Raw genomic sequence first — 27,695 nt, 5'->3', positions numbered from 1 at the left:
ATGGGGAAGATAATGGCTGCCTGAGCAACGTCTCGGAGCAGGCGCTGGGGTAGAGGCGGGTCTCAACCAGCGACTCATCGGAGGCGGGCTTGAGAGAGGCGGCTGGGGAGGCGCGGAGAAGCCTCAGCGGAGACGGCCGAAACAACCGAGTGAGATCCTGACCCTAAAACCGAGTAAGTGAAGACATGGGAATCCTCTGAGAAATGGATGTAGAGCGAGAGGAAGACAGCAGAGCCACTGCTGCCGCGTTCTCTCAAAATGGCCCGAGTGACGCGTTGTGGCAGAGGCTCAGCGCCGCCTCCGGACCCCAGGCCCGTTGCTGCGGGGGGCTCCGTGGCGTAGTTGCCGCTGCCATTTTAGTTGGGTGGTATACTCGTCCGGCTCTTTGAAGAAGGGGAAGAGGAGGTGGGTAGTAGTTCCTCTCCGTGGCCCCGCGAGCCGCAGCCCCGGGCCCTCCGGAGCCTTAAGAATTAAGGGGAGGCGGTGTTTGAGTTTTGGCCTCGGGCGTGAGAATCTTACAGTGCCTCGGGTTTTTCTCTCTGTTCTTGGGGGGAGGCTTCCCTCTCCACCCCTCGTTTTACATGGCGGGCTCGGGTTTGGGAAAAGGGGTAATATCTGGCTGCTCCGAGTCGGATGCTGGGAACTTTTGGGCCTTTAGATTTTCCCAGGATTTACAAAACCCTATTTTGAGCCCTTATGCAGGGCTTTACCAATTAGGCGCCCCCTGGGGCCGCGATGACATCTTCCTTGAAGGAACTGAGGCAACTGTGGTTTACTCCCTTGCTCTTATAACCCTGGTGTATCCTTTGCCAGTTATCACTGGAAGGATCCCCCCCCCCCAAAAGGGAGGGAAAAGCCGTTGCATGTTTGTTGTCTTTCTCTGGGTAAGGTTGGGAGTTTGGCCAAATTATTTTCAAGTTAATTTCCGTTCAATCCTCCCAACAACCCAACCCCCTCCCCCCACAAAAAAAAAAAAAGCCTAAGGGTCTCTCTGCTTCTGCGGGCGGTACCTGCCACGTACGCCATAGCTAAGTAACTAGTATTAACCGGTTGGGCTTCTGCTTCCTGAATACTCAGTCCCTTTTTCCCTTATGCTGATTAATTTCAAGATGGAGGAGACAGCCACGTTCCTTCCCTAGACAGTTTCACCATACTTATTCCACAGGTTAGTCCGGGAATCTGAGGCCTTCCTGACTTGTTATTTAGGTCATTTTTTTCGTTTGGGGGCAAAAGGAAGTATTTATATCAGATTGTCATGCACCATTTGCAAGGCCCCACAGTAATTTTTTGCTGGAAATAAGGAGCCTGCAATTCCTGGGGCAGAATTAACTGCAGTGCTTTTGATGATTGAAGAGAGGAAGAAATGATAAATGTACTAATAACCATTTCTTTGGCTCTTCGTGATTACAAAGTAATTACTCATATCACCTCCATCAGGTATATTGTGTTAGTCCTGGAGGACTTGAGAGCAGGCAGGCACAGTTATAGGCCTGCCCCCTACTCAAATAGTTTTCTAAACTGTGAAAATATAAGTACCCAAAAAGATGAACCCAAATCCTTCTTAATACAATTTTAGGACAGACTCCTCTTATTGAAACATGTCACAAATGTGGTGATTTTTTTAAAGTATCTTAGTCCCTGCCTTAGCTAGTGTAATGTGCCAAATAAGGCATTGAAAGTGACTATCAGAATCTGAAAATAATTACTGGTCTGATAAGGAAAGGCCTATTTTAAGCAAGTTTATATTAAAAAGTAGATTGCCTCTCAGCCTGTAAAGGAAATCTTATACTAATTCCTGGTTCCCTCTCACTTTCTTGATCTCCCCAAATATTCTGGTACTAATATTGGGTTATGGTTGTATAACTAAAATACATAGGATGTGTATTTTTAAAGGATGTGTCTTATTTCAAAAAAAGAAATGTATCTTATAAAAGAGGAAGAATAATGGATTCTTTTTTTTTCTAGAGCAGAGTGTGAAGAAAACTAAAATCCAGTTTATTGTAATTCAATACTATGTCATAACAGTCAGGTAATTTATTTTTTGTTGCGTCTCCTGATGATTTATATGTAGAATGCATGTTTACAAATATTTATTGTTCTGTTTTACAGGCCCTGTGGTTGGATGGGCTCATTGATATATATTAGTTGGTGTTGGGCATTCTTCATGATGAGAATGGGTACTTTTCACTGGGAATTCAAAGGGTAATGTTTCTCAGTACCTGAACTCACCAGTGCTTTATCTGTGAATTTTACTCTTTATCAATACCTGTATAGAACAGAAAGAACAAAAAATTATTGCCTTAAATCATTGTTAGAACAACCCAAATATAAAAATAAAATAGCTTTTTAATTTCAGTGAATAGCTAAATATCAGAATATCTTACAGGAATGTAATTTACATTATTGTGTGTGGTATTTGATTTTTTCCCCTTCACGATTCAAAAATCATTGGTATATAATACCCTAATTGATGTTAATTCCTTTTATTATCATCACCGTTGTTAAAGTAACCACATAGATTTATTGCCCTAACCAGGACACTTTTAAAAGCAAAAGGAACATTATTAATAGTGCAAACCTGGATTATCATAGGCAAACTGGGATGGATAGCCTAAATTCATAACTAACTTCTGTTGAGGGCTTGTGTACTACTACAAAGCATCCTGAGAGGATGTTAATTTTTACAGAGAGCACTGAAAGTTAAGTAATTTGTCCTCTGTTAAAAAGCTAGTGAATGGTGGAACCTTCATTTTATCTCAGGTCTGTCCCACATTCAAGTCACCAAACTTTAATGCCCCTAGACCTCCCTGTTGCCCAGTTACATCAGAAATGCAGTGAAAATGAAAAGTTGTAATAAGTCTTTAGGTTATGTTGCACTAAAAAGTTTTGTTAACTTAGCTGGGGGTGGTGATACCTGTAATCCCAGCTACACGAGAGGCTGAGGTAGGAGGATGGCAAGTTCAAGTCCAGTCTCAGGAACTTAGCAAGAACCTATCTCAAAATTTTGAAAAGGGACTTGGGAACAGCTCAGCGGTAAAGCACCTCAGGGTTCAATCCCCAGTACTCCCAGCTTCCCCTCCAAAAAAAAAAAAAACCAAAAAACAGGTTAACTCTTAAAAATAATCTACTTTATGAAGCAGGTGAGACATACCTTGCAATTATCCCTGCTTTTTTGTTGTTGGTGTTCTGTTACAGTTTGTTTCAACTATTAGAGCTCTTGATACAGGTTGGTAAACTTAATTTGAAAATTAGAAAAGGTTTTAGGAAAAGGTTAATTAATAGTAAAATTCCTAGAAATATTAGGCTGATGAATATCTTTCAGATTAGTGAACATGTAGCGAGGTGTTAACTAATACCATAGGTTAAATGGGGTATGTGTATTTATGGGATTATACTATGTGTATATTACTTCTTCCATAGCTCTGGTGGTCTGGGAAATAGAACACATCATTGATCAACCTCCTATTTCCTGGATTTACCTTAGTGTGGATTACAAATTAGAATGTGAGAAGTCTTGTCTAAGATCAGTGAGTTGCTAGAATTGGGGCACTGCCTAGAATGGGGACAACTGTTTCTTTTGTAAGTCTACTTCTTAAAATTTTGTATAACACAAATATTTCTAAAACCTTATGGCCTGTTGATTTCTAGAAGTATCCAGGTTATGCAGTACTTTGAAGTTGTGTTGTGTTTTGTTTGTGGATACTTGAGATTGAATCAGGGGGTGCTTTACCATGGAGCTTGGGATCCTTCTGCCTCAGCCTCCTGAGTAACTAGGATTACAGGTGTGCACCACAGAGTTTTGATAACTAGTATAAGATACCAATCATATTTGTGTCTTTTTTTCTTCAATAATCATAATAGCACCTACATATGTGCAAGACATATCTATAGACAGCATCTGGTGTATACATATAGATTTATGGACGTCTTGTAATTTTACAACTGCAGGTTAAGTTGCTGTTACAATGTTTGATGGTTTAATGGAGTCTGAATATTAATGAACATGAAACTTTCTGGCAGAGAAGGAGATATTTGTGTTAAATGTTTTAAATTTTTTCTGGAGTGAAAAAAGTCCCCTTCCTCCTAATCTCTACAACTGTAGGAAGAAGTTAGCTATAATTTTCATTGATCAAAGTTCCCTTTAATAGTAGTTAAAACTAAGGTGACCATATAAAGTACCCAAACTGAAATACCTTTTTTTTTTTTTTTGGTACTGGGGATTGACACTCAACCACTGGGCCACATCCCCAGCCCTATTTTATATTTTATTTAGAGACAGGTCTTGCTGAATTGCTGAGGCTGGTCTCAGACTTGTGATCCTCCTGCCTCAGCCTCCCAAGCCGCTGGGATTATAGGCTTGTGACACTGCACCCAGCCCAAACTGAAATATTTTGAGAATAGATTAATTATTATTTTAGCATAAATATGAACCATTACTCTTCTGGACAAAACAGGCATATATGGGCATCCCCATGTCAAGTCTATGTAGGAACACTTGTTCAGGAAGGACAATTTACAGAATGCTGGTTCAAAATACAAATTGTTTTCCTCAAATAATATGTGACTGGTGTAGATAATATTTTAAGTTGATTTCTTTAATAGGAAATCTTTTTTTTTTAACTCTCCCCCCGCCCCAATAGGAAATCTTAAGTTCTTAAAATAGTACGTTAGTTGATGATGAATACCAGCATTGCCAATAATTAGTGATTTTACATTAATAACTTTTAATAAACACTTGAACCATCTTTTTTTTAACTTCTTGGAAGCAATGAGAGCAGCAAATCAAAATTGAGTTTATGAATAAGACCAAATTCTGATTTAGTGATGTAACTCAATAGAATAACATGAAATGGGTAATGAGATTAAATTCACTAAGGTACTTGAATGAGACGAAATGTTGTCTTAATGGTTTCCTTCTTTAACTGACTTGATGGTATAAATTGGCAGCATGGCATGTTCTTCTGTCCTTTGATCTACTTTACTGGAGTTCTTAGTACTCTTGTTTCAATTTAAATTTTTTAGGGGGTTATAGTAGTCAAAATTGTAAGTTGCTAGTTAATAGACTTCCTGCCAAGAGATTAGACACAGGAGGGACATTCCTGAGTCCTTTTGATTTGTTTTTGCTGCCCTTTACAGGTGGTAAAGATAGAATAATACAAGTGAGGCTAAGCTACTACTGCCATTCAGATGATTTATAATCTCTTATTGCTGTAGAAGTAGCAGTGGTGAATGCCTGGTAGCATCTTCTGATAGGCCACTGTTAGAAATTCTCAACAAATTGTGTGGTTGATGAAAGGTATCTTGCAATTAGTAGAGATAGTAATACATCAACCTTACCCTGTTTTTTTTTTTTTTTTAAAGAACGTTTTATATTTTGTTTTACAAACTGGTTTGTCCTACTCTAGCATGTTATCAAGTTTGGAACTTGGATGAACAGGTATGCAAAAGGTGATGATGCTCAACATATTTTAGTGGTTGGTTGATGTTAGATTACTTTAATTCGTTCATCTAACCCAGCCCTTTTTTGTTTTTAGAAAGAGGCAGTTTCTTCCAGGCTTAACAGACATAGCTTATTTTAAAATCAGCATTTACACAGCATTTAACTTGATGTTTCAAGATTGTTTTTTTTTTAAGTTGTCAGTTGACATTTATTTATTTACTTATATGTGGTGCTGAGAATCGAACCCAGTGTCTCACATATATTAGGCAAGCACTCTACCACTAAGCCACAACCCCAGCCCTCTTTTTTTGTGTGTGTGGAGCTTGGATTTGAACCCAGGGTCAAGATTGTTTTCTAAGTCTATTTTGTTAACAGTTTTTAAGCTTTTTGTTAACAGTTAAGGGTACTATGATGTAGTATAGCCATTTATTATGTGCATATTTATACTGAGCTCCAGATCTCCTGACTCATTAATACTAAAAAATAATAAGTGAATTTTCTCTTTAATTTTTGTGGTACTGGGGATTTAACTCTGGGGAGCTCTACCACTGAGCTACATTCCCAGCTCTTTTTATTTAATTTTCTTTTTTAAAATATTTTTTAGTTGTAGATGGACACAATACCTTTATTTTGTTTGATTTTTATTTTTATGTGGTGCCGGGGATCAAACCAGGTACCTCATGCATGCTAGGCAAGTGCTCTACCACTGAGCCACAACCCTGGCCCCCAGCTCTTTTTATTTTTTAAGAAAGGCTCTCACTAAGTTGCCCAGGCTGACCTCAAACTTGCAATCCTCCTGCCTCCCAAGTAGCTGGGATTACAGGAGTACTGGACCGTACCTGGATTAAATGACTTTTCAACTATAATATCATAACAATATTCTTTTAATGGACTAAGTGTATTGAATGAGATCATACTGTTAGCAGTGGTCAGAAACAGTAATTTGCATAAAATGGTTGTAGAAGTTAATTCCTTTTTTGAAATTATTCTTTAAAAATCTCAGGGTGTGGTTCTTACAAAACTGGTTCACTACCAAGAAATAAAAATTGAGCCAACATTAGACTTCCCCATTTTTTATTTTTTGTGGTGCTGGGGATCTAACCCAGGGCCTTGTGCATGTGAGGCAAGCACTCTGCCACCAACTGAGCTATATCCCCAGCCCTAGACTTCCTTTTTGAAGTCCATCCTTTTTGGGAAGAAGTCTATTAAGTTGCTATTCTTCAGTTAAAATAACATATATTTTTACATATGTAAGAGTTTAAGAGTATGAGCCAGGTTGTAGTGGTACACTGCAACTTAGCTGGTACACTATAACGGTAATCCCAGATACTCAAGAGACTAAAGCAGGAGGTTGTAAATCTCTATTACAACCACAATATTATCATACCCAAGAAATTTAACACTGATACAATAATTTTTCTAATATTCAGTTGGCATTAAAATTTCTAACTGGGCATGGTGGCCATGCCTGTAATCCCAGCGGTTTAGGAGGCTGAGATAGGAGGATCGCAAGTTGAAAGCCGCCTCAGCAAGAGTGAGGTGCTAAGCAACTCAGTGAGACCCTGTTTCTAAATAAAATATAAAATAGGTCTGGGAGTGTGGCTTAGTGGTTGAGTGCCCCTGAGTTCAATCCCTGGTACCAAATATTTATATAAATTTCTTCAATTATTCCCCAAATGTCTGTATAGATATGTTTTTTTTTTCATTTAGTATTTAGCCAACATCTGTGTATTTCACTTGGTTAAGAACTGTATTTAGTTTTCTTAAAAAACATATCCCACATTTTTATTTTTTTATTTTAATTTTTGTTTTTCAGGACATTGACTTTTTTTAAAGCAATTTTTTTAGTTGTCAGTTTACCTTTATTTTATTTATATGTGGTGGTGAGAATTGAACCCAGTCCAGTGCCTCACACATGCCAGGCAAGCACTCTACCACTGAGCCACAACCCCAGCCCACATTGACATCTTTGAAGAGTCTAGACCAAATGTTTTGTAGAAAGGTCCACAATCTAGATTTGTCTGATTTTTTTTTTTTTAACCACATGGTTAGATTCAGTTTGAACATTTTGATAATCCTACACAGTCGTATGGTTTTGATACACTCTGGTCTCATCACCCCCTTACTTAAAAATTATTGATAACCCAAAGACCTTTTGGATATCTGAAATATATGTCAAGATTATCATAGTAGAAATTAGACCTGATAATTGTTTTGAAACTTTAATTGCCTCATTTAAAAAATAGCAAAACCATTAGATGTTAACTTTCTAAACCAAAAATTTTAGTGAGAAAAATGGGATTGTTTTACATTTTATGTCATTTTAATGTCTGTCTTAATAGAAGACAGGTAAGTCTCTGCATCTACATTCAGTTTGTTGTTTTGTTTGAATTTTATGAAGAAAATTTGGCCTCATAAGGATAAGCAGTTGTAAAATGGAAGAGTTTTAATTTAATTTTCAGACTTTAAACGTAGTGATCATTTCATTATTTTTATTATCACTTCTTATTTTGTCCATAATAAATTTTTTAATAGTTTTTTCTTCAAAAAAGCATTTTGGTAATCTTAAAATACAATTTATAATGTAAGGCCTAAACATGCTTAATTTTTTTACCTTTAATTATCAATTTTCAAAGTAACTAGTTTGTACCTTAGCAATCCCCAATGTTTTCCAATAAGTTTTGTTTTTCTCATTCTTTTTCTTTTTAATATATTATTATTTACCCACATCTTTTTTGTTAAATGTGTTTTAATCAAGAAATAAAATTCTCAGAGTGAATGAATTGTTATAGATTACTTAATTACTGAATAAATCTCAGGATTGGTTTTCTTACTGGTTTCTCTTACCCCAAATTCAATTTATCTGATACAAGTATATATTTATTGACCATATGAATAGTATTTCATGGCAGGTGTGTTTGTGTGTTTGCAGAGCTAGGGATCAAACCCAGGGCCTCATGCATACTCGGTAAGCACTGTACCACTGAGCTACATCCCTAGCCCTGAGTAGTTTTCTGAAATGACTAGATAAAATTTCTAATTTGGCTCCTTGCTTCTTGTGTGGTTTTCTTGATTTGTCTGTTTGGGGGTTTTGTTTGTTTGGTTGGTTGGTTTTGTTTGGTTTTTTTGTTGGGGATTAAACCCAGGGTTGCTTTGTTACTGAGCTTCATCTTCAGCTCTTTTTTGATTTTTTGAGAAAGGACCTCACCAAGTTGCTGAGGTTGGCCAGAACTCAGGGATGTTTTGCCACTGAACTACATCCTCAGCTCTTTTATTTTTTGGGAAAGGGTCTCACTAAGTTGCTGAAGCTGTACTCAAGCTTGTTATCCTCCTGCCTCAGTCTCCTGAGTCACTCAGATTACAGGTGTGCACCACCATGCCCAGCCTGGTTCCTTGTTTCTAGGAGTGGAATCAGATAAATTGCAAAAAGTTGACTTATTTGGAATAATTCCTGCTAGGTTCTTGCTGCTTATGAGATGTTTTGTGGGCTGGGGGTGTACTTCAGTAATCTCGTGTGTGTGAGGCACTGGAATCAATCAAAAGATGTTTTGTCATTTTGGAAGATTTTCCCTCCCAGTGCTGGGGGATTGAACCCAGGGCCTCATATGCTAGGCAAGTGTTCTACCACTGAGCTACATCCCAGACCCAGACCCATTTTTGGAAGTTTTCATATAAGGAGTGAACATGGTATTAAAGACTCATGGTGAGATTGAATAGTTTGGTCTTGCCTATTGGGATAAAAGGAATATATTTTAAAATACATCAGCTTGGGATATATTGGGAGGCAATTGTCATTTAGTGAAAAGATGACTGAATTTGGAATCAGGACATCTGGGTTTAATTATTGGCCTTTTCCTAGCCACATGGTCTTTGATAAATTACTTCCTCTTGCCATATTTCTGTTTCTCATCTGTAAAGTAGAGGTAGTGATTCCTACTTAATGGTATTGTAAGAATTAAGTGAAATGCAGGTAAAAGCCCTATGTAAATACAGGGTGATGGGTATTGCCTGTAACCAGGGAGAGAGCTAAATGGTTTAAGAATAATTATAATTTGTTGTCTAAATTATGTTTTATTGGTACTCTCTTCATAGAAATAATTATTTAAAAATGGATGAAGCTAGTCATGCTCAAGCCAGAATTTGTCTTATATACATGAATGTTATAATTTGAAAGTGAGATAATTAAATAGATCTAAAATTCTGTCTTTTATGATGATGTTGAAGGAGTCTAGGGGTATGTATGGTTTCTTTTTTCTCTTTTTTTTTTTTAAGTTGTGCTGGGGATTGAACTCAGGACCTTACTGCATGCCAGGTGAGCACTCTACCACTGATCTACCACTGATCTTTTCAGCCCTCTTCGTTTCTCCTACTAGTTAAACCAGAAATGTACCACAGTGTCATTGACTACAAAGTAGAATCTGGAAACCCATTTTGTTAACGGAATTCTTCTCTCATATTTTCATACCAAAATGGAGAAAAGTCTGTTTATAATTTGTATTAACATCTTTGACATGCTTTAACTTTTAAGATGTTCTTTTTCACTTATCAAATAGTGGTGTTAACATCTACTAGAAGCAGAACTTGTTATGGTTTATATTTATTAGATTTCTTCATTTTATGCCACTTAACTGGCACAGGACTGCTTAATGAGACTGGGTTCATTGGGTGTGTGAGAGTAAGATTATTTTTCAGGGCATTTGAGAACATGGCTTGCATTTCATTTTCTTTGAAAATGTGATTGATTACCAATGGTCTTGGGACCTCTGAACCTAAAGGATAGAGGTACATTTGACCTGCATTCCTAGTTCAGGGGAAATGCAGAATTACGTCTGAGAGGATAGAGACTTTGTGCAAAAGTAGAGAACTAAATCAGATTGTTCTTTCCCAGTCTCTTAACTAACCTTGTTGCTTGGATTGAAGTCTCTATCTTAACAAAAAGATTGTGTTCTGTTTAATGAAGCCTTGCCAGTTTGGTTACAATTTTGAAATCCTGCTGCGGGAATTCCATCATTTGGGGATATATTTTCCTTGATTTTTCATATATGAATTATTTAGGGGGAAAGGAGAACAGTATGCTATTATGGAAATAATAGTAATTTCGGTTTGTTTGCATAATGCTTGTGTCTCATTGTTATATTTTTTAATTAAAGAATAAACTAAAAAAACCCTCTTGTAGAATTAAATTCAGGCTCACCAGGTAGGAGTTATTTAAGATTCAACAATCTCATCTTAAATCCCAACTACTGGTGAAGATGAAGGAAAATTACAAGTTTCAGGTCAGCCTTGTCAAATTAGACCTTGTTTCAAAATTAAGCAAACAATAAAAAGGTTGGGGATGTCACTCAGTGGTAGAGTGCCCCTGGGTTCAATTACCAGTACTGTTTAAAAAAAATTTTTTTTTCACCAATCTCCAGAATTAGTGTCAGGAGAGTTTGGAACAGAGGTATGATGTTGTGTCTCTGGTCTCCATGTAGGAAACTAGAAATTCTAAGATTTAAGAGTGAATAATTTTTGATATTAGGGATTAAATCTAGGGACACTCTACTATTGAGCAACATCCCCAGTCCTGTTTGTTATTTTGAGACAAGAGTCTCACTAAGTTCCTGGGATGGGCTTGTAATTCTCCTGCCTTGGCCACCTGAGTTGCTGGCATTGCAGCATAGGAAACTTATTCCAGGGCTGAGGATTTAGCTCAATGGTAGAATGCTTGCCCAGCATATGTGCAGCCCTTGGTTCAATCCTTAGCACCACAAAAAAAAAAGAAAAATATTAGTATCTATCCTATGTGTATTTACAGAGTGTTCAGCATTGTTATTTTGTTTTCAAAACAAAGGGTGGGTTTATAGAATATAAACAGTATATTGGGAACATTTGGAACTCTTTCTTTACTTGAGCTTTTTCTACCTTTAAAGCAAATGCAGGGCTAGGGGATGTAGCTTAGTGGCATGGGTCCAGAGTTCAATCTCCAACATTTTCTCCAAAAAAAAAAAAAAAAATGCTTTAAAGCTGTGTCTTCCCATATGGTAGCTACTAACTCTGTGACTATTGGACAGTTGAAATGTGTCTAGTGCAACTATAAAAGTAAAGTTTTAATTTTATTTCATTTTAAATTAAAAAACTAAAATGTGTAAAATGATTTTCCAGGGGCTGGGGTTATGGTCCAGTGGTGGAGCGCTTGCCTACCATGTGTGAGGCACTGGGTTTGATTCTCAGCACCGCGTATATAAATAAAATAAAGGTCCATTGACAACTAAAAAATATTTTTAAAAAGTAAAATAAAATGATTTTCCACTAAACACAACTTTATTGTTTTGGAAGTTTAGTGTTTTAAAAAATCATCTCTGATTTATATTGATAGTACATTAAAGTGATGATTTTTTTTTTCTTTTGAGGTGCCAGAGTTAGAACCCAGGGCCTTGAGCATGCTAGAAATGCTCTAACACTGAGCTACACCTAACAGGAAAAGTGATGTTTTGGTTTTGTTAAGCAAAATCATTTTTTTGTACCAGGGATTGAACCTAGGATTACTTTACTACTGGACCACATTCCCAGCCCTTTTTATTTTTTTATTTCAAGACAGGGTCTTGCTAAGATGCTAGACTGCCTTTGAACTTGTGCCTCCTGCCTCAGCCTCCCAAGCTGCTGGGATTACAGGTGTGCACCACTATGCCCAGCTTCAGTAACATTTTTTTAATTTACCCTTTTTTTACTTTTTGTTTGTAGGGCTGGGGATCAACCAAGGCAAATGCTCTACAACTGAGCCATATTCCCATTCAAGATTTTACTTTTTTGATGTGGCTGTTCAAAAATTTTAAATTACATGTGGTTCACATTGTGTTTCTTTTGGACTGTGCTGCTTCAGACAGGTTATTAAGGGAAATGAACTCAATATTCACATTGGATTTGGCTCAGTGATTTAAATATCTACACTGTGTAAGGCATTTTGCTAGTGGCTTTTGGAGGAGTTTTAAAAGGACTGTAAGTCTGGTTCTTTCTCTAAAGGAAACTACTTGGGAAGAGAAGACTCATAACATTTAACAAAAGCATCATGAAGGCAGGAAGTGCCAATCTGGTGGCACAGACAAGTATTGTATGCAGAGATGGGTGGAAAATTGCTAGCTGAGATAGTCAGTGGCAGCTTTATAGGAAGTAAGATTCCATAGACTTTGAAAGAGTGACTGAAATAGGGAGAGACAAGGAAGGTCTATAAGAAAAGTAGGAATAGAATAAAGATACGGTATGTTGGGCAGGGGTGGGGCAACACAAAATAGATTGGTCTTTCCCAGAAATTGCTATAATTTTGTGTCACTGGAGTATGTAACTTTAAAAGACCTTTGCCCAGAACAGAAGACCAAGAGACTGAACTATCCTTAATGACATTTTAATTCAAAGGATCTTTTGAAATCAGCCTGTTCTTACTCCTACCTGATAAGGAATATTTCTTTTTAATATTCAGCATCTTCTTGAATATTTCCAGAGATGCATAACTTTCCTTGCTTCAGGAGGCTGGTTACCTCTCCATTTTGGAGTTTTGTCATACTGTTGTATTAGAGACGGGGTCTCACTGAGTTGCTTAGCACCTTGCTGTTGCTGAGGCTTACCTTGAACTCATGATCCTCCTGTCTCGGCCTCCTGAGCCACTGGGATTACAGGCATGCACCATAGTGCCTGGCCCCTCCCTCCCTTCCTTTCTCCCCCCCCCCTCTGAGAGAGATATGACACAACACCCATATTTATTTTTTTAATGTCATGCTAAGGACTGAACCCAATGACCCACACATGCTAGGTGAATGCTCTGCCACTGAGCCACAACCCCAGCCCTTTTTATCTATTTCTAATTTGACACAGTGTTGTGTGCTTATCCCTCTGGTGGGTGTGGGTGTGGGTGTGGGTGTGTCTTGTCTGTCTTTGTCTCAGGGGAGTGTTGCAGTACTAGAGATTGAATTCAGGGCCTCGTGTATGCCAGGCAAGTGCTCTACCTCTGAGCTACATCCCCAGTTTCTCCCACTCGCCATCCCTTTTTGGGGCACTAGGGATTGAACTCAAGGAGTATTCTTATCTCTAGCTATATCCTCAGCCCTTTATTTTATTTTGAGGTAGCATATTGCTTACCTTGAACTTGGAATCATCCTGCCCTGGACTCCCAAGTTGCTGGGATTATAGGCATGCACCACTGAGCCTGCTGAGTCCTTTTTTTATTTCCTTATAGTGAGGATTGAACTCAGGGCCTCGGGCATGCTAGGCAAGTACCCTACCACTGAGCCACATCCCTAGCCCTTTATTTTGAGACGGGTTCTGCCTAGGCTGGCCTGTAATTTATGATCTTCCTGCCTCAGCCTCCTCTGTAGCGGAGATTACAGGTGTTGCCACCAAGTCTGGCCGGTGCTCTCTTTTATGTTATACCTCCCAATATTTGAAGATAATTGTGTCCTTTTTTTTAGACTTTCTTCAGGATAATCATCTCCAGGTAATTAAGCCATTTATAGATATTATTTTTTGAGACTGGGATAAGTCGTCTTGTGTTGCCCAGGCTGGGCTTGAACTCAGTTCTCCTCCCACCTCAGCTTCCTGAGTGGCTAGGATTACAGGCCTATATGCCAGTGCTTGACCTGCCATTTCTTTTGTTTATAGGTTTTTCACCATCTTGGTCATTCTAGACTTGCTAGTGTTTGTCATTTTCCTTTTGGAGATATTTTTAAAATGTCACAGGTAGTCTAAACAGCAGGTTTCAATGGGGCTGTTACCTGCTTTTATTTGAACACTGCAGTATATGAAAGCAACTTGTGACTCTGTTAGTTACTTAGCAGCCAGGTCAAACAGGCTTTTTTATTGAGTTTGTGGTAGGTAAGAACTTTTGAGTTCTTTTTCATGTGAACTGCCAAGACAGGTTCTTCCCCTACTCTTTACTTTTGCTATGAGTTATTTTAGCCTGCTCACTCTTAATAAAAGTGTGCAAAGTGGGACATACATCATCACTGTGTCATTTTATTTTAGCCCATAGTTCACTATGAATTCAGAATATTACTTATGTACATCTGTTAACTCCCAGCTTTGAGTTGTTTTTGTATTTGGTGAGAATGTCTTTAACTGATTCATCCAAATGGTGATTAAATTTTTGGTCCGGGGAGATACCGGGGATTGAACTCAGGGGCACTCGACCACTGAGCCACATCCCCAGCCCTATTTTTTATTTAGAGACAGGGTCTCACTGAGGTGCTTAGCACCTCAGCCATTGCTGAGGCTGACTTTGAACTCATGATCCTCCAGCTTCAGGCTCCCGGGCTGCTGGGATTATAGGTGTGCACCACCACACCCATCTCAAATGGTTCATTTTTAAATGCTATGATCCATGATCTTTTTATTTTCAGTACTGGGGATTGAGCCCTGGGCCCTCGGCACATGCTAGGCAAGTGCTCTACCACAGAGGTACATCTCCAACTCTTTATTTTGAGACAGGGTCTCACTAAGTTTCCCAGGCTAAACTCAAGCTTGTTATCCTTCTGCCTCAGCTTCCTGAGTAGCCGGGATTATAGGCAAGCACCACCATGCCTGGCTTGCTCCATAATCTTTGAGGGTAGTATATTAACAGCCGTGAATCTATTAAACTGAATTATCATCAAGCTCCTTCCTTCAGTGTGATTCTAGGTTCAGCATCAGCATATTAACAGCCATGAATCTATTAAACTGAATTATCATCAAGCTCCCTTCTTCAGTGTGATTCTAGGTTCAGCATCAGCATCACCTGGTGGCTTATTAGTAATGCAGATTCTCAGGTCTCATTCTACTGAATCAAAATCTCTATTTTAACAAGATTTTCAGATCTTTCACATGTATGCTGAAGTTTAAGAAGTACTGGGCTAGCCTATGTTTTTCCATCATGATAGGAAGAGAAACTCCATATCCTGTGCAGAAAACAAATCAGTAAGTTAGCATTATTACCCTATAGAATTAACTGTGGAATTTCTTTTTTTTTTTTTTTTTTTTTTTTTAATATTTATTTTTTAATTCTCGGCGGACACAACATCTTTGTTGGTATGTGGTGCTGAGGATCGAACCCGGGCCGCACGCATGCCAGGCGAGCGCGCTACCGCTTGAGCCACATCCCCAGCCCTTAACTGTGGAATTTCAAAAATACTCATGTCTGTCTGACCCAGAGAAATATTCCCAAGTGAATCTAATGTGCAAGCCAAAGTTGAGAACTATCCCTATGTAAAGCCAATAAGAATTTGGCAGTGAATTCCACCTCTGGTGGACATGTTTTCTTCTACATGTTAGCAGTATATCTGATAGTCTGTTAAAGAATTTTCCGTGTGTGTGTGTGTGTGTGTGTTTTCTTGGGATTGACCCCAGGGCCTTGCACATACTAGGCAAGTGCTCTATCACTGAATTGCATTCCCAGCTGTCCCCTAAGTTTGTTGTTACATTTTACTGTGCTATCATTTCTAGACTTTACCTTTTATGAAGATTGAATAATTTTTTAAAAGATATTAGATAATCTTTTTTAGCATTTATTTTTAGTTGTAGGTGGGCACAGTACCTTTATTTCACTTATTTACTTTTATGCAGTGCTAGGAATCGAACCCAGTGCTTCATGCATTCTAGGTGAGCATTCTTCCTCTGAGCCACAACCCCAGCCCCCCATTTTTAATATATATTTTTTTAGTTGTCAATGGGCTTTTATTGTTGTTTATTTATATGCAGTGCTAAGAATCAAACCCAGTACCTCATGCATGGGAGGCAAGCGCTCTACCACTGAGCTACAACTCCAGCCCCAGAAGATTGAAACATTTTTAAAGCTAGTGTTTTACCATCTTCATGATATTGTAAAGATTTTTGTTGTTAGGAATTATACGTGTTTTTGTGGTACTGGGGATAGAAACCAGGGATGCTCTACCACTGAACTATATCCCAGGTCCATTTATTTATTTATTTATTTATTTATTTTGAGAAGGGGTCTTGCTAAAGTTGCCAAGGCTGACCTCAAACTTGTGGTCCTTCTGCTTCAGTCTTCAAGTTCCTGGGATTACAGGCATGCACCATCACATCCAGCACATTCTTCTTGGCTCTGAATTCTCTGAGAAGTTTGGTTTTTTTTTTTTTCATTCTTTAAATTAGAAGGTAATTCTCCTTGTTGAAAAAAAATAGCTGAGTGGCCCTACCTTCCATCTTCTCAGTATAGTCAGTCCCTCCTATGCTTAGTATAAGACCCCTTTCTTGTTTCAGATGCTGTTTTTGAATCTTCTTCACATGTTCACAAGTTTCTATTCCTTCTGGGCTTTAATCTTCTTGATGCTATTCTTAAGGCTTAGTGCCACTGTTGTTAATTGTCCTTGGCATATGAGTTTTCTGTTATCTGGTTCATGTCCTTGACGTGTCAGAACTTATCAGATTTGTTTTTACCTTCCTTGGAAAAATTTATATTTTTAATCAATTTTTTTGTGATATTGAATCCAGGGCCTCAGCATGTTAGACAAATGTTCTAGTACTGAGCTGTACCTCTAGCCTAGAAGATTTGTGTTTTTAAAGCTTATTAATCATCTCTCTTTACTTTTGAGGATTGAACTTTAACACCGAGCTACATCCCCAGTCCTTTTTTTTTTCTTTCTTTTTTTTCTTTTTTTTTGGGGGGGGGGGACTGGGGATTGAACTCAGGGGCACTTGACCACTGAGCGACAATCCCAGCCCTATTTTGTATTTTATTTAGAGGCAGGGTCTCACTGAGTTGCTTATCACCTTGCTGTTGCTGAGATTGGCTTTGAACTAGTGATCCTCCTGCCTCAGCCTCCCAATTCAATGGGATTACAGGCAAGTGCCACCATGCCTGGCCCAGTCCTAATTTTTTGTTTTGGCATAGTATCTCACTAAATTTCTGAGACCAACCTCAAACTTGCAATATTCCTGCCTTAGTCTCCCAAGTTGCTGGGATTACAGCTGTGTGTCTCAATGCACAGCAAAGCCTATTAATCCTAGAATTATTCTCAGAATTATTTACTCTTCCTTCACAAGTGGGTCTTGTCCTGTCATGTTATTGGCATTCAAAATATTAATTGCTTTAAGGAACATGCACTAAATGTTACTGGTGGTTTTCTTTGTATTACAGCTGGAGTTTCTTTTTCCTTTGTGCCTCTCTGCTATTCCCGTTAGTAAATTGTGGGGGGAAAATGGCTTTTGTTGTTTTGTTTTTAGTGCTTGAGCCACATAATTTATATGGGTGTTTATTTAAGCTGATTTTCCTAGTCTTCCCCAAAAGTTTCAAGTTATAAAGATAGCATTTGTCAGAAATTTCTGTTGTTTAGTCTTAATCAAAATTAAGGAATCTTACTTATAGGATTAGGGAACTCTTACCAAAAATATTATGGTCTACTCCCTCCATTTCTTCAACATACTTTTATTTGTTTAAATAATGTTAGGATATTTACAAGAACAATGATCTAAGGAAAATAAAATGTAAATCTAGGTGTGCCCATGTCTAGACTAAATTTTCCTTAGGCTCAGCAAGCAGGCAGTCCGACAAGATAAGCTTCTTAACGTTTATATCTGGAAAAGGGTTTTTAAAGAATTTTTCTCTTTAGAATGGATTTGTAAATGTTCTGGTACTTCAGATATTGTGTGTAGGTATGCAGGGGGTTAAATCTTAGTACCAATATAGACTTAGTCTTTTCCCCACAAACCAAATTTCATATTGTCCTTGTCTGTTGGGGCTACTGTAATACAATATCATATACTGGGTGGCTTATGAACAACAGAAATTTATTTCTTACAGTTTTGGAGGCTGGAAAGTCGGAATCAAGGGAGTGGCAAATTTGTTTTTTCTTGAGGGCTGACTTTTATCCTCTTTGGTATAAGGGGCAAGGTGGCTCTCAGGGGCCTCTTCTAAAGTGCACTAATCCATTCATGGGGGTTCCATTCTCACAACCTAGTACTTTTCCCAAAGGTCTCACTTCCCGATACCTTGAGGGTTAGTACTTCAGCATGTGAATTTTAGGAGACAGAAGTAAAATTTTCACCAAAAATTCTCTCTTTGATACCAGGGATTTAACCCTGAGATATAACCCAGAGATACTGAGCCACATCCCCAATACTTTTTTTTTTAATTTTTTGAGACAGGGTCTTACTAATTTGCTGAGGCTGATCTCGAACTTGCAGTCCCCCTGTCACAGCCTCCCAAGTTGCTGGGATTACAAGCGTACACCACCATGCCCAGCAAAGTTTTTATTTTTTGAGACAGGGTCTCACTAATTTGCACAGGCTGGCCTCTAACTTTTAATCCTCCTGCCTCAGCTTCCTGAGTCACTGGGACTACAGGTGTGAGTCACTATGCCTGGCAAAGAGAACTGTAAATTGGTTTTATTTTTTATGGTACTGATGATTGAACCCAAAGCTTCCCACATATGAGGCAAACACTCTACCACTGAGCATAACACCCTCCCCATAAGCATATGATTTTAATGAAGCATGCTCATCTCTTGGAGGAGGCATTTTCAGAATTTTGATATAGCTTCTTTTGAATTTCATCTTTTAGTATCTCATACAGCACAGTTAGTATTTCCAATTGAATGTTACATAGAAGCTCCTCAGTTGCATGGATAAATGGATTTTGAAATAAGGAAATTTACATTTACATTAAGGTCCAAACACCACTTCTGAAATTATAGTTTGAGCTCTAAAAATAAATCTGTAAATTTGTATGGGAATAGAGCTCTTGTTTCTCTGACAGCACAAACAAGTACATAGAGCAACTTGACATTATTTGTGTTGCCAGTGCTAGTTATTATTGGATTGATTAGTATTGGTTTTTAATATAAACATTGTTTGCCTTATTATTCATTAAGAAACATTATCAAGTCTACAGCAAAAGCTAATTTCCCAAGCCATTCATTGTTTGAAAGTAGTAATTGAGTGGTTTCCTTCTCATTCAGAAAAAGAATTCAGTCTTTTCCCTAAGTACAACAAATCAAGAAAGTTTACCTATGTTAAGCCATCAGAATGCCACATGATAGAGCAAGTGTAGATTTCTGACAGAAAATTCATAGAACTGAGGATGGTTAAGTTCACAGAAGTGAGATTCACCATTGATGCCACTTGGTTCAATAACATGATGAATTCAAATATTTTGTGCATAGTACCTGCAGAATAACCACATACTTTAAACGCCTTACATTTTTGTAGGCTTTATAAAATTGTCCAACAAGGTCATTTTCCACTTCATACATACTTTATCATTTCAGTTGTAACATGTCTTAGTGGATCTGCTTCAGGTTGTGCTGAATTGTTTTCTCAACTTCATTAAAAAAATATTCTCACAGTTTCATGCAGACTATTCGTAGGGGTTACTTCTACACTTAGTTCAAACTCCTTAAATAATCAACACTTGTCTCCTTGAGTAAACAGCAACTGAATATTATCAGTTATATTTGTCAACTAATCAGTAGCTAAGGAAAACCACTTCATCATTTGCATGAATATTCAATTGATGAGTGATATGACTTTCATTATCTTTGACTTTTTGTACAAGTACATTCTTGAAAAGACAAATACATTGTTATTTATTTTGGGGTTTTTTGTTGTTGTTGTTGTTGTTGGGGGTTTTTTGGTGCTTGGAATTGAACATACATGCACTCTACTATTGAGCTACAACAACAGCCCCTTTTTATTTTGAGACAAGGTTTCACTAAGTTGTTGAGACTGGCCTCAAACTTGCAGTCCTCCTGCCTTATCCTCCTGAGTCACTGAGATTATAGGAATGTACCACCATGCGCAGCTAAAAAGCTAATATTCGTAAATTTTCTCTGGACAGACTTCTGCTCTCAAACAATTCCATTTATCACTGATAAATGGCTTTCCCTGATTAGGCAAAAATGAGCCATTTGTGAACTTACTTTAGTTGAAGGTTCGTTTTCATTTTTTTAATATTTTGAATGAAATACTTCATTTTTCAATTTTCTGATCTTTTAAGACTAGCTTTTCTGTGAACTGAGAGTATAACAAGTGTTTAGTCTAATAATATCAAGTGTATACTGTATTACATTAGCACATCTATATTGTCTGTGTAATAAATGCAATCTTTATCATGTGATGAAAATAATCTGATGTTCCTTTAAGCATGCCATGCAAAGTCCTTTTTTCTTTCATTTGACATGATGAATTTAGTAATTTCAAAAATGTCACATTATGGCAATACACATGACAGCTGAAATACTATCAAGTTTTAACTGCATCATGGCAGCTTACAGTGCACAAAGCAGCAGTGGAAAGCAGTGAGAGTGCCACTTATAGTCTCTCACAACTGCTCAACTGCCATTACAGCCCAAAAGCAGCCATAGGCAGTATGTAAATGAATATATATGGCTTTGTTCCAATAAAATTTTATGAACATTGAAATGTGAGTTTCACATGACTTTTACATATCACAAAATATCCTAATTTTTAATCCTTTAAAAATGTAAAACCTAGAGATAAGTAGTTCATTGGTAGAGTGCATTCATACAAGACTCTAGGTTCAATCCCCAGCACCCCCTCCCACCAAATGTGAAAGCCATTCTTGGATTGCAAGGGAATAGAAATAGGCAATGTGACTGGATTTGGCCCAATGGCTGTAGTTTTCCAAATTCTGACCTAGTGTTCCTAGTATTACAGTGATTTTTCTGGAGGGTTTATGTTTTACAGTTTTATTTATTTGAGTCTTAAAATCCACATCTTGACCTACATTGTGGATTTTCACATAATGAAAAGTGTCTTAAGCCAGGTGCCGTGGTGCACAGGAGGATTGCAAGTTGAAAGCCAGCCTCAACAACATAGTGAGGCCCTAAGCAACTTAGCAAGACTCTGTCTCTAAAAACATAAAAAGGGCTGGGGATGTTGCTCAGTGGTTAAGCACCCCTGGCTTCAATCCCTGGTACCAAAAAAAAAAAAAGGTATCTTAACAGTATACATAATGACCTGTTTTTAAGATTGGTCTCCTTTCTCCTTTTAGATAATTTTCCACTTGTTCATCAAGATGGAAAACTCGGATTCTAACGATAAAGGAAGTGGCGATCAATCTGCAGCACAGCGCAGAAGTCAGATGGACCGATTGGATCGAGAAGAAGCTTTCTATCAGTTTGTAAATAACCTGAGTGAAGAAGATTATAGGCTTATGAGAGATAACAATTTGCTAGGCACCCCAGGTATGCTGCATGTAATTTAAGGATTTATATATGTAAATTGCTGGTTGTAAAAGTCTTGTTTCTTTAGTCATTATGAAAAAATGATTAATACAAGGAATATAGAATGGCATTTACTGCTGTACTTCTTACTTGATTTATTCATTTCTATTTGGAAATCCTGTCAGAAATTTTAAAGTTATAAATTATGAATTTTTAGCAAAATGAATCAAAAAAGGAGCTGGACAATCTCTTTGTTCTTAGTTAGCTTTCTTTAACTTTTTGAAATGGGTCCAAGTGTGAAATAGATAATGGAAACTTTAGTTCCTGGGACAGACCTTTATTTTGTTATCTCCAATTCTCCAAATATGTCCTAGATATAATCCTATAGAGTTAGTCATGGGTAAAATAGCAGTTAGAACTTTTGGTTATTCTCTCTCATTTGACCCTGGCTAAAACTCAGCATCTCTCTTCCTCCTATTTCTATTTCTACTACACTTTGGGTGGTTGCATGTTTTGAAAGGTAAGGGTTTAAGCAGGATTTTTAAGAGGGAGTGTGTTCACTAACTCAGGAAGCTAAAGCAGGAGGATTACAAGTTCAAGGCCAGCCTGGGCAACTTATTGAGACTCTGTCTCATAATAAATTTTTTTAAAGGGTTAAGGACATAGTTCAGTTGTATAATGCTTGCCTAGAATGTGTAAAGCCCTGGGTTTTGATCACTAGTACCACAAAAAATAGACTTGTGGGGGTTGCATTTTGAGCCAACAGTACCAGACTTCAGTCAAGAATGCCTTAGTTAGAGCTCTGGCCCTGCTGTTACTTGGTGTATCTTCTGGCAAGTCAGTCTCTCTCTCAGTCTGTTTTCTCATTTTAAAATGAAGATAACAATATCTACTTCCCAAAATTGCAATTTTAAAAAATTAGATATTATATGCAAAAGTATTTTAAAAATTAGAGATTTTCTATATGTATATGTACATGCTGGGGATTGAAGCCAGGGCCTTGAGAATACTGAGCATTTGGTTCTAATAGTGAGCTACATCCCGGTTTTCACCTCAGATATTTAAGAATCTCTAGTTTTCTTTTTTTAAAAAAATTTTATAGGTTTTTTTATATGCTCTTAACTATTTTAAACATAATATTTTTCTTATAATTTTCATGTGTCAAATCACCATTGGGCACTGATGAAGTAATTATTCCCCTAAGCTTATTTTTGCCCTACGATGTTTGGCTTGTTGTAAGAGTCACTAGTATTTTATTTGTAATTTGGAAAATATTTTTAAACTTTCAGGTGAAAGTACTGAGGAAGAGTTGCTAAGAAGACTACAACAAATTAAGGAGGGTCCACCACCCCAAAACTCAGATGAAAATAGAGGTATATTTTGCTTTGGGAGGTGGGTAGGGGATGGAATGATAAGAACTTCATAATAGTAAATGTCAGACAAAGATTATCCAGAAATGGCACAAATTAATTTGGTGCTAAGTAACTGCTCATAAAAAGAGAAGTGGCATTTTCTTGATATTTAGTGAGAATGTCAACATGTTTTTTTTTCTGCCTCACCTTTGGGTTGTTTGCATTAATTGGGACACAGTGAGGAATGGCCTATTTAAAATGTGATTCCTTTTTCCTCTTGGTTTTCCACGGCCGTTGAAATTTCTCTCTACTTAATTTCTTATTTATAAATACATGGCTTTCTCACAAGCAATATGAAATGCTGCATTGTCTGTCCCAGTGGTTCTCAATAAGGTGTAATTTTGCCCCCCTCAGGGGAGTATTGGCAATGTCTAGATACATTTTTGGTTGACACAATAGAGAGTTTCTACCAGCATCTAGCAAGTAAAGATGAGCAAGTATGTAGCCAAACATCCTGATATCCTATAATACACAGTATAGTTCCCAGAATTAATTGGCTTAAAATGTCAGGAGTGCCACTGCCAATAAATCCTGCTGTAACCTCAGGTTTGGTGTTTCCCTCCCAATATGAAGTAGGGAATTTGACTATGACACTTAAGCTAAGAGCCTAGAAGTCGTGTAGACTGATGAAAGTTTGACAGAAATAAAATTTGTACCTAAATACTACCATTGGTGTTTTGACAGTGGACTGAGAAAATGTTGCCTTCTGTCAGTCCCACAGTGGTATGCAAAGCTCTGTGTATCATGAAATACTGAAAATAGACTTCCTCCAGGTCCCTTTTAAAGATAAAAGTAATTTTCTGGGCTGGGATTATAGCTCAGTTGGTAGAGTGTTTGCCTCGCATGCACAAAAGCCGTTCAATCCCCAGCACCACACACACACACACACACACACACACACACACACAAGTAATTTTCTAAATTTCTCTAGGGATTAGCTTACTGTTTTCAAATACAATTGAATTTCTCCTGCCTTTTACTTGCAAATCTATGTGGTAAAGGTTATAAAAATCTACAAATGTGAAAGTTGGTCATAATATTTAAGTTCTTTAGTACAAAGTTGCAGAGTGCTATTATGTGATTGTCCTAATTTTAGTAGTTCCTTTTCTCCCTCTCCCTACCCTTTGTTTTAAACAGGTGGAGACTCTTCAGATGATGTGTCTAATGGTGACTCTATAATAGATTGGCTGAACTCTGTCAGACAAACTGGAAATACGACAAGAAGTGGGCAAAGAGGAAACCAGTCTTGGAGAGCAGTGAGCCGGACTAATCCAAACAGTGGTGATTTCAGATTCAGCTTAGAGATAAATGTTAACCGTAATAATGGGAGCCAAAACCCAGAGAATGAAAATGAGCCATCTGTGAGGCGTTCTAGTGGAGAAAATATGGAAAACAGTAGCCAAAGGCAAGTGGAAAATCCACGATCTGAATCAGCATCTGCAAGACCATCTAGGTCTGAACGAAATTCAACTGAAGCATTAACAGGAGAAGCTCCACCTCCTAGAGGTCAAAGACGGGCAAGAAGCAGGAGCCCAGACCATCGGAGAACCAGAGCAAGAGCTGAAAGAAGTAGATCACCCCTTCATCCAATGAGTGAAATTCCAAGAAGATCTCATAATATCTCATCTCAGACTTTTGAGCACCCTTTAGTAAATGAGACAGAGGGAAGTTCTAGAACCCGGCACCATGTAACATTGAGACAGCAAATAACTGGACCTGAGTTGCTAAGTAGAGGTCTTTTTGCAGCTTCTGGAACAAGAAATGCCTCTCAAGGAGCTAGTTCTTCAGATACAGCTGGCACTGGTGAATCTACAGGATCAGGACAGAGACCTCCAACCATAGTCCTTGATCTTCAAGTAAGAAGAGTTCGTCCTGGAGAATATCGCCAGAGAGATAGTATAGCTAGCAGAACTCGGTCGAGGTCTCAGACACCAAACAATACGGTCACTTATGAAAGTGAGCGAGGAGGTTTCAGGCGCACGTTTTCACGTTCTGAGCGGGCAGGTGTGAGAACCTATGTCAGTACCATCAGGATTCCCATTCGTAGAATCTTAAATACCGGTTTAAGTGAGACTACATCTGTTGCAATTCAGACCATGTTAAGGCAGATAATGACAGGTTTTGGTGAGCTAAGCTACTTTATGTATAGTGATAGTGATTCAGAGCCTAGTGGCTCTGTCCCAAGTGGAAATATGGAAAGAGCAGAGTCACGGAATGGAAGAGGGGGTTCTGGTGGTGGTAGCAGTTCTGGTTCCAGTTCAAGTTCCAGCCCTAGTTCCAGTTCTAGTGGTGAAAGTTCAGAAACTAGCTCAGAGGTATTTGAAGGCAGTAATGAAGGAAGCTCATCAGGCTCATCAGGTGTCAGGCGAGAGGGCCGACATAGGGCCCCAGTCACTTTTGATGAAAGTGGCTCTTTGCCTTTCCTTAGTCTGGCTCAGTTTTTCCTCTTAAATGAGGATGATGATGATCAACCTAGAGGACTCACCAAAGAACAGATTGACAACTTGGCAATGAGAAGTTTTGGTGAAAACGATGCATTAAAAACCTGTAGTGTTTGCATTACAGAATATACAGAAGGCAACAAACTTCGTAAACTACCTTGTTCCCATGAGTACCATGTCCACTGCATCGATCGCTGGTTATCTGAGAATTCTACCTGTCCTATTTGTCGCAGAGCAGTCTTAGCTTCTGGTAACAGAGAAAGTGTTGTGTAATTAAGATCTGAACTCTCAGCTATGTAGCTGATATAGTGATGGGCAAATAGGAATCACTTGCTTTATGTCCACTTTTTGAGTGGTGCTTAAATGTAAAGGAACAACCTGAATTGAGTCATTGCTTTCTGAAGGAATCATATCCTTTTCCCAGTTTCTGTTTGAGAATGAGATATTTAAAAAGGAATGTTTTAGGATCTAAAAATCTGACTTCAGTACCAATTGCATCAATAGCTTTTCTGTTACTGATGATTTATCATGTATACTTGTCAGTTTCCCTTTGTTATTTTAAAAGATCTGCCTTAGCAATGGCTCCTGTCTGTTTCTTGTTGACCTTTAACATTTCCCATGCTGTAGGAGAGAGGGGTGAAGGAAATTCCCAGTTAAGACTAAGTTACAGTATGTGTTTCATAAGTAATTACTTAAAGCTATACCATTCCCAGTTTAGTTGACACAAATTCAGTCACATTCTGAATATTGTTTGTTCACCTTTCAGACTAGTTGATACTGGACATGTCAGTGTAAATAACACTAAAGTTAGGATCTTCTAAGTGTATAACTGTCTCCTAAGCCCATCACTGTGGCACACTGTAGAGTGAGCTTATAGTTTAATTGAGATATTTATCTTGTGGAAATATTAAAAAGCCTATGCTTGTGTAAGTGAAAAAAAATCACATTCATTTGTTTAAAAATGTAAAGCTATTTTGTAGAGGCTCAGTACTTTTCCAATGCACTGTTGTATTAATGCATTAAAAATTGTAAAGTACCATGCTTAGAAATGAGAAAACTGCTTTTTGTGAGCCAACATAGTTAAAAAACACACCAAACAAAGTACGAAGCTGCTTTTGTAAGTGTGTAGATGTCAAGAGCAGAACATATCTATAATATTTAATGTATGTGAACAGCTACTGTGACATGAAAAGGAAAGGACCGTGCAGAATTAAACTACATTAAAGACCAGTGGAAATCACATATTAACTTGGATTTAGGCAGGAAGTGAAAGATGGAAGTAAAGAAAACTGCTCTGAAGAATTTGAAGTGTTCATGAAGACAGTAATATGCAGACACAAACTGGTTACATGCTGTGAGAGCAGCAGCAGCTTGTCCCTGTGTTCTACTTGAATAGATGAAGCAGAAGACCAGCAAATTTGGCAGAGCTTTCTTTGGTTTATGAAAAATGAACCACTACCACCTAACACAAGTTAAATTGATGTTTTTACAAGTCTGCTCCTCAAAAATAAAAAGGTGGAGGAAAGAGACTATAAACCACTTTTAGCATAAGAATTGCAGTTGGTACAGATGTGTGTGCTAATAGGAAAGTCTCGAATTTGCTTGTTTTCAAGATTTGTCCTGTAAGGTACTAGTACACACTTGTTAATATTTCATTATTATCTCTCTAGCACAGATCTAACATGTCACATTTAAAGACCTGTTGAAGAATTAAGGAATTTTCATCCTTTGTTGAAAGTGAGTCATGTTGGGTTATTTGAAATTAAATTTTACTTGTGCTGCCCATATCTGAAGATGAGATTGCTGGCTCACTATCTATGGACATGCACTTTATGTTGTTTTCTTACTAGTAAGAATAGTTTTGATAACCCCAGTACACTTGCCTGATTTCTCTTTTGAGACCAGTTGAGGTTAGGATTAGTCTGGCTATGGAACAGATACTTGTTTTTCTGGGAATAGCAGGCCAGAAGAGGGACTGAACACATCCTTGGCCTTAAACAAAATTAGCTAACTACCCAGAAATATTCAAATACTGTATGAAATAAACAAGTCTGCTTTTGGAATTACCTGGCTACCTTCACCGTTATCACCTAAGCTGTAAAGATTATTTCAAAACTCATTCTTTCATGTTTTCTTCTGGCTTTCAATCCTACCTAAGTATCAAGGAAATTAACTTGTGTAAATATGGTAGTTGTTTACTAAGGATATGTACTGCTCTTGCAAGGAAATAATGTCCAAACAAAGCTTCACTTATTTT

The 27,695-nt window shown here is 37.8% G+C and overlaps 1 protein-coding gene across 2 annotated transcripts; it reads left to right on the top strand.

Annotated features, from left to right (window-relative positions):
• LOC113194506 (E3 ubiquitin-protein ligase RLIM) lies at nt 1-27,695 on the top strand. Of its 2 annotated transcripts, XM_077793749.1 has the most exons (5): nt 1-173; nt 1,966-2,029; nt 21,414-21,606; nt 22,875-22,958; nt 24,135-27,695. In XM_077793749.1, the coding sequence occupies exons 3-5, from the start codon at nt 21,438-21,440 to the stop codon at nt 25,709-25,711; spliced, it is 1,830 nt and encodes a 609-aa protein (XP_077649875.1). In that variant the 5' UTR covers nt 1-173; nt 1,966-2,029; nt 21,414-21,437; the 3' UTR covers nt 25,712-27,695. The 2 variants fall into 2 exon arrangements, with proteins under 2 accessions (XP_077649875.1, XP_077649876.1); XM_077793750.1 differs by lacking the exons at nt 1-173; nt 1,966-2,029 and adding an exon at nt 9,712-9,752.

This window comes from Urocitellus parryii, chromosome X (genome assembly GCF_045843805.1).
Source record: "Urocitellus parryii isolate mUroPar1 chromosome X, mUroPar1.hap1, whole genome shotgun sequence".
Taxonomy (NCBI): domain Eukaryota; kingdom Metazoa; phylum Chordata; class Mammalia; order Rodentia; family Sciuridae; genus Urocitellus; species Urocitellus parryii.
Note: the sequence above shows the minus strand (reverse complement) of the source record. Positions and strands in the feature narration are given on the sequence as shown.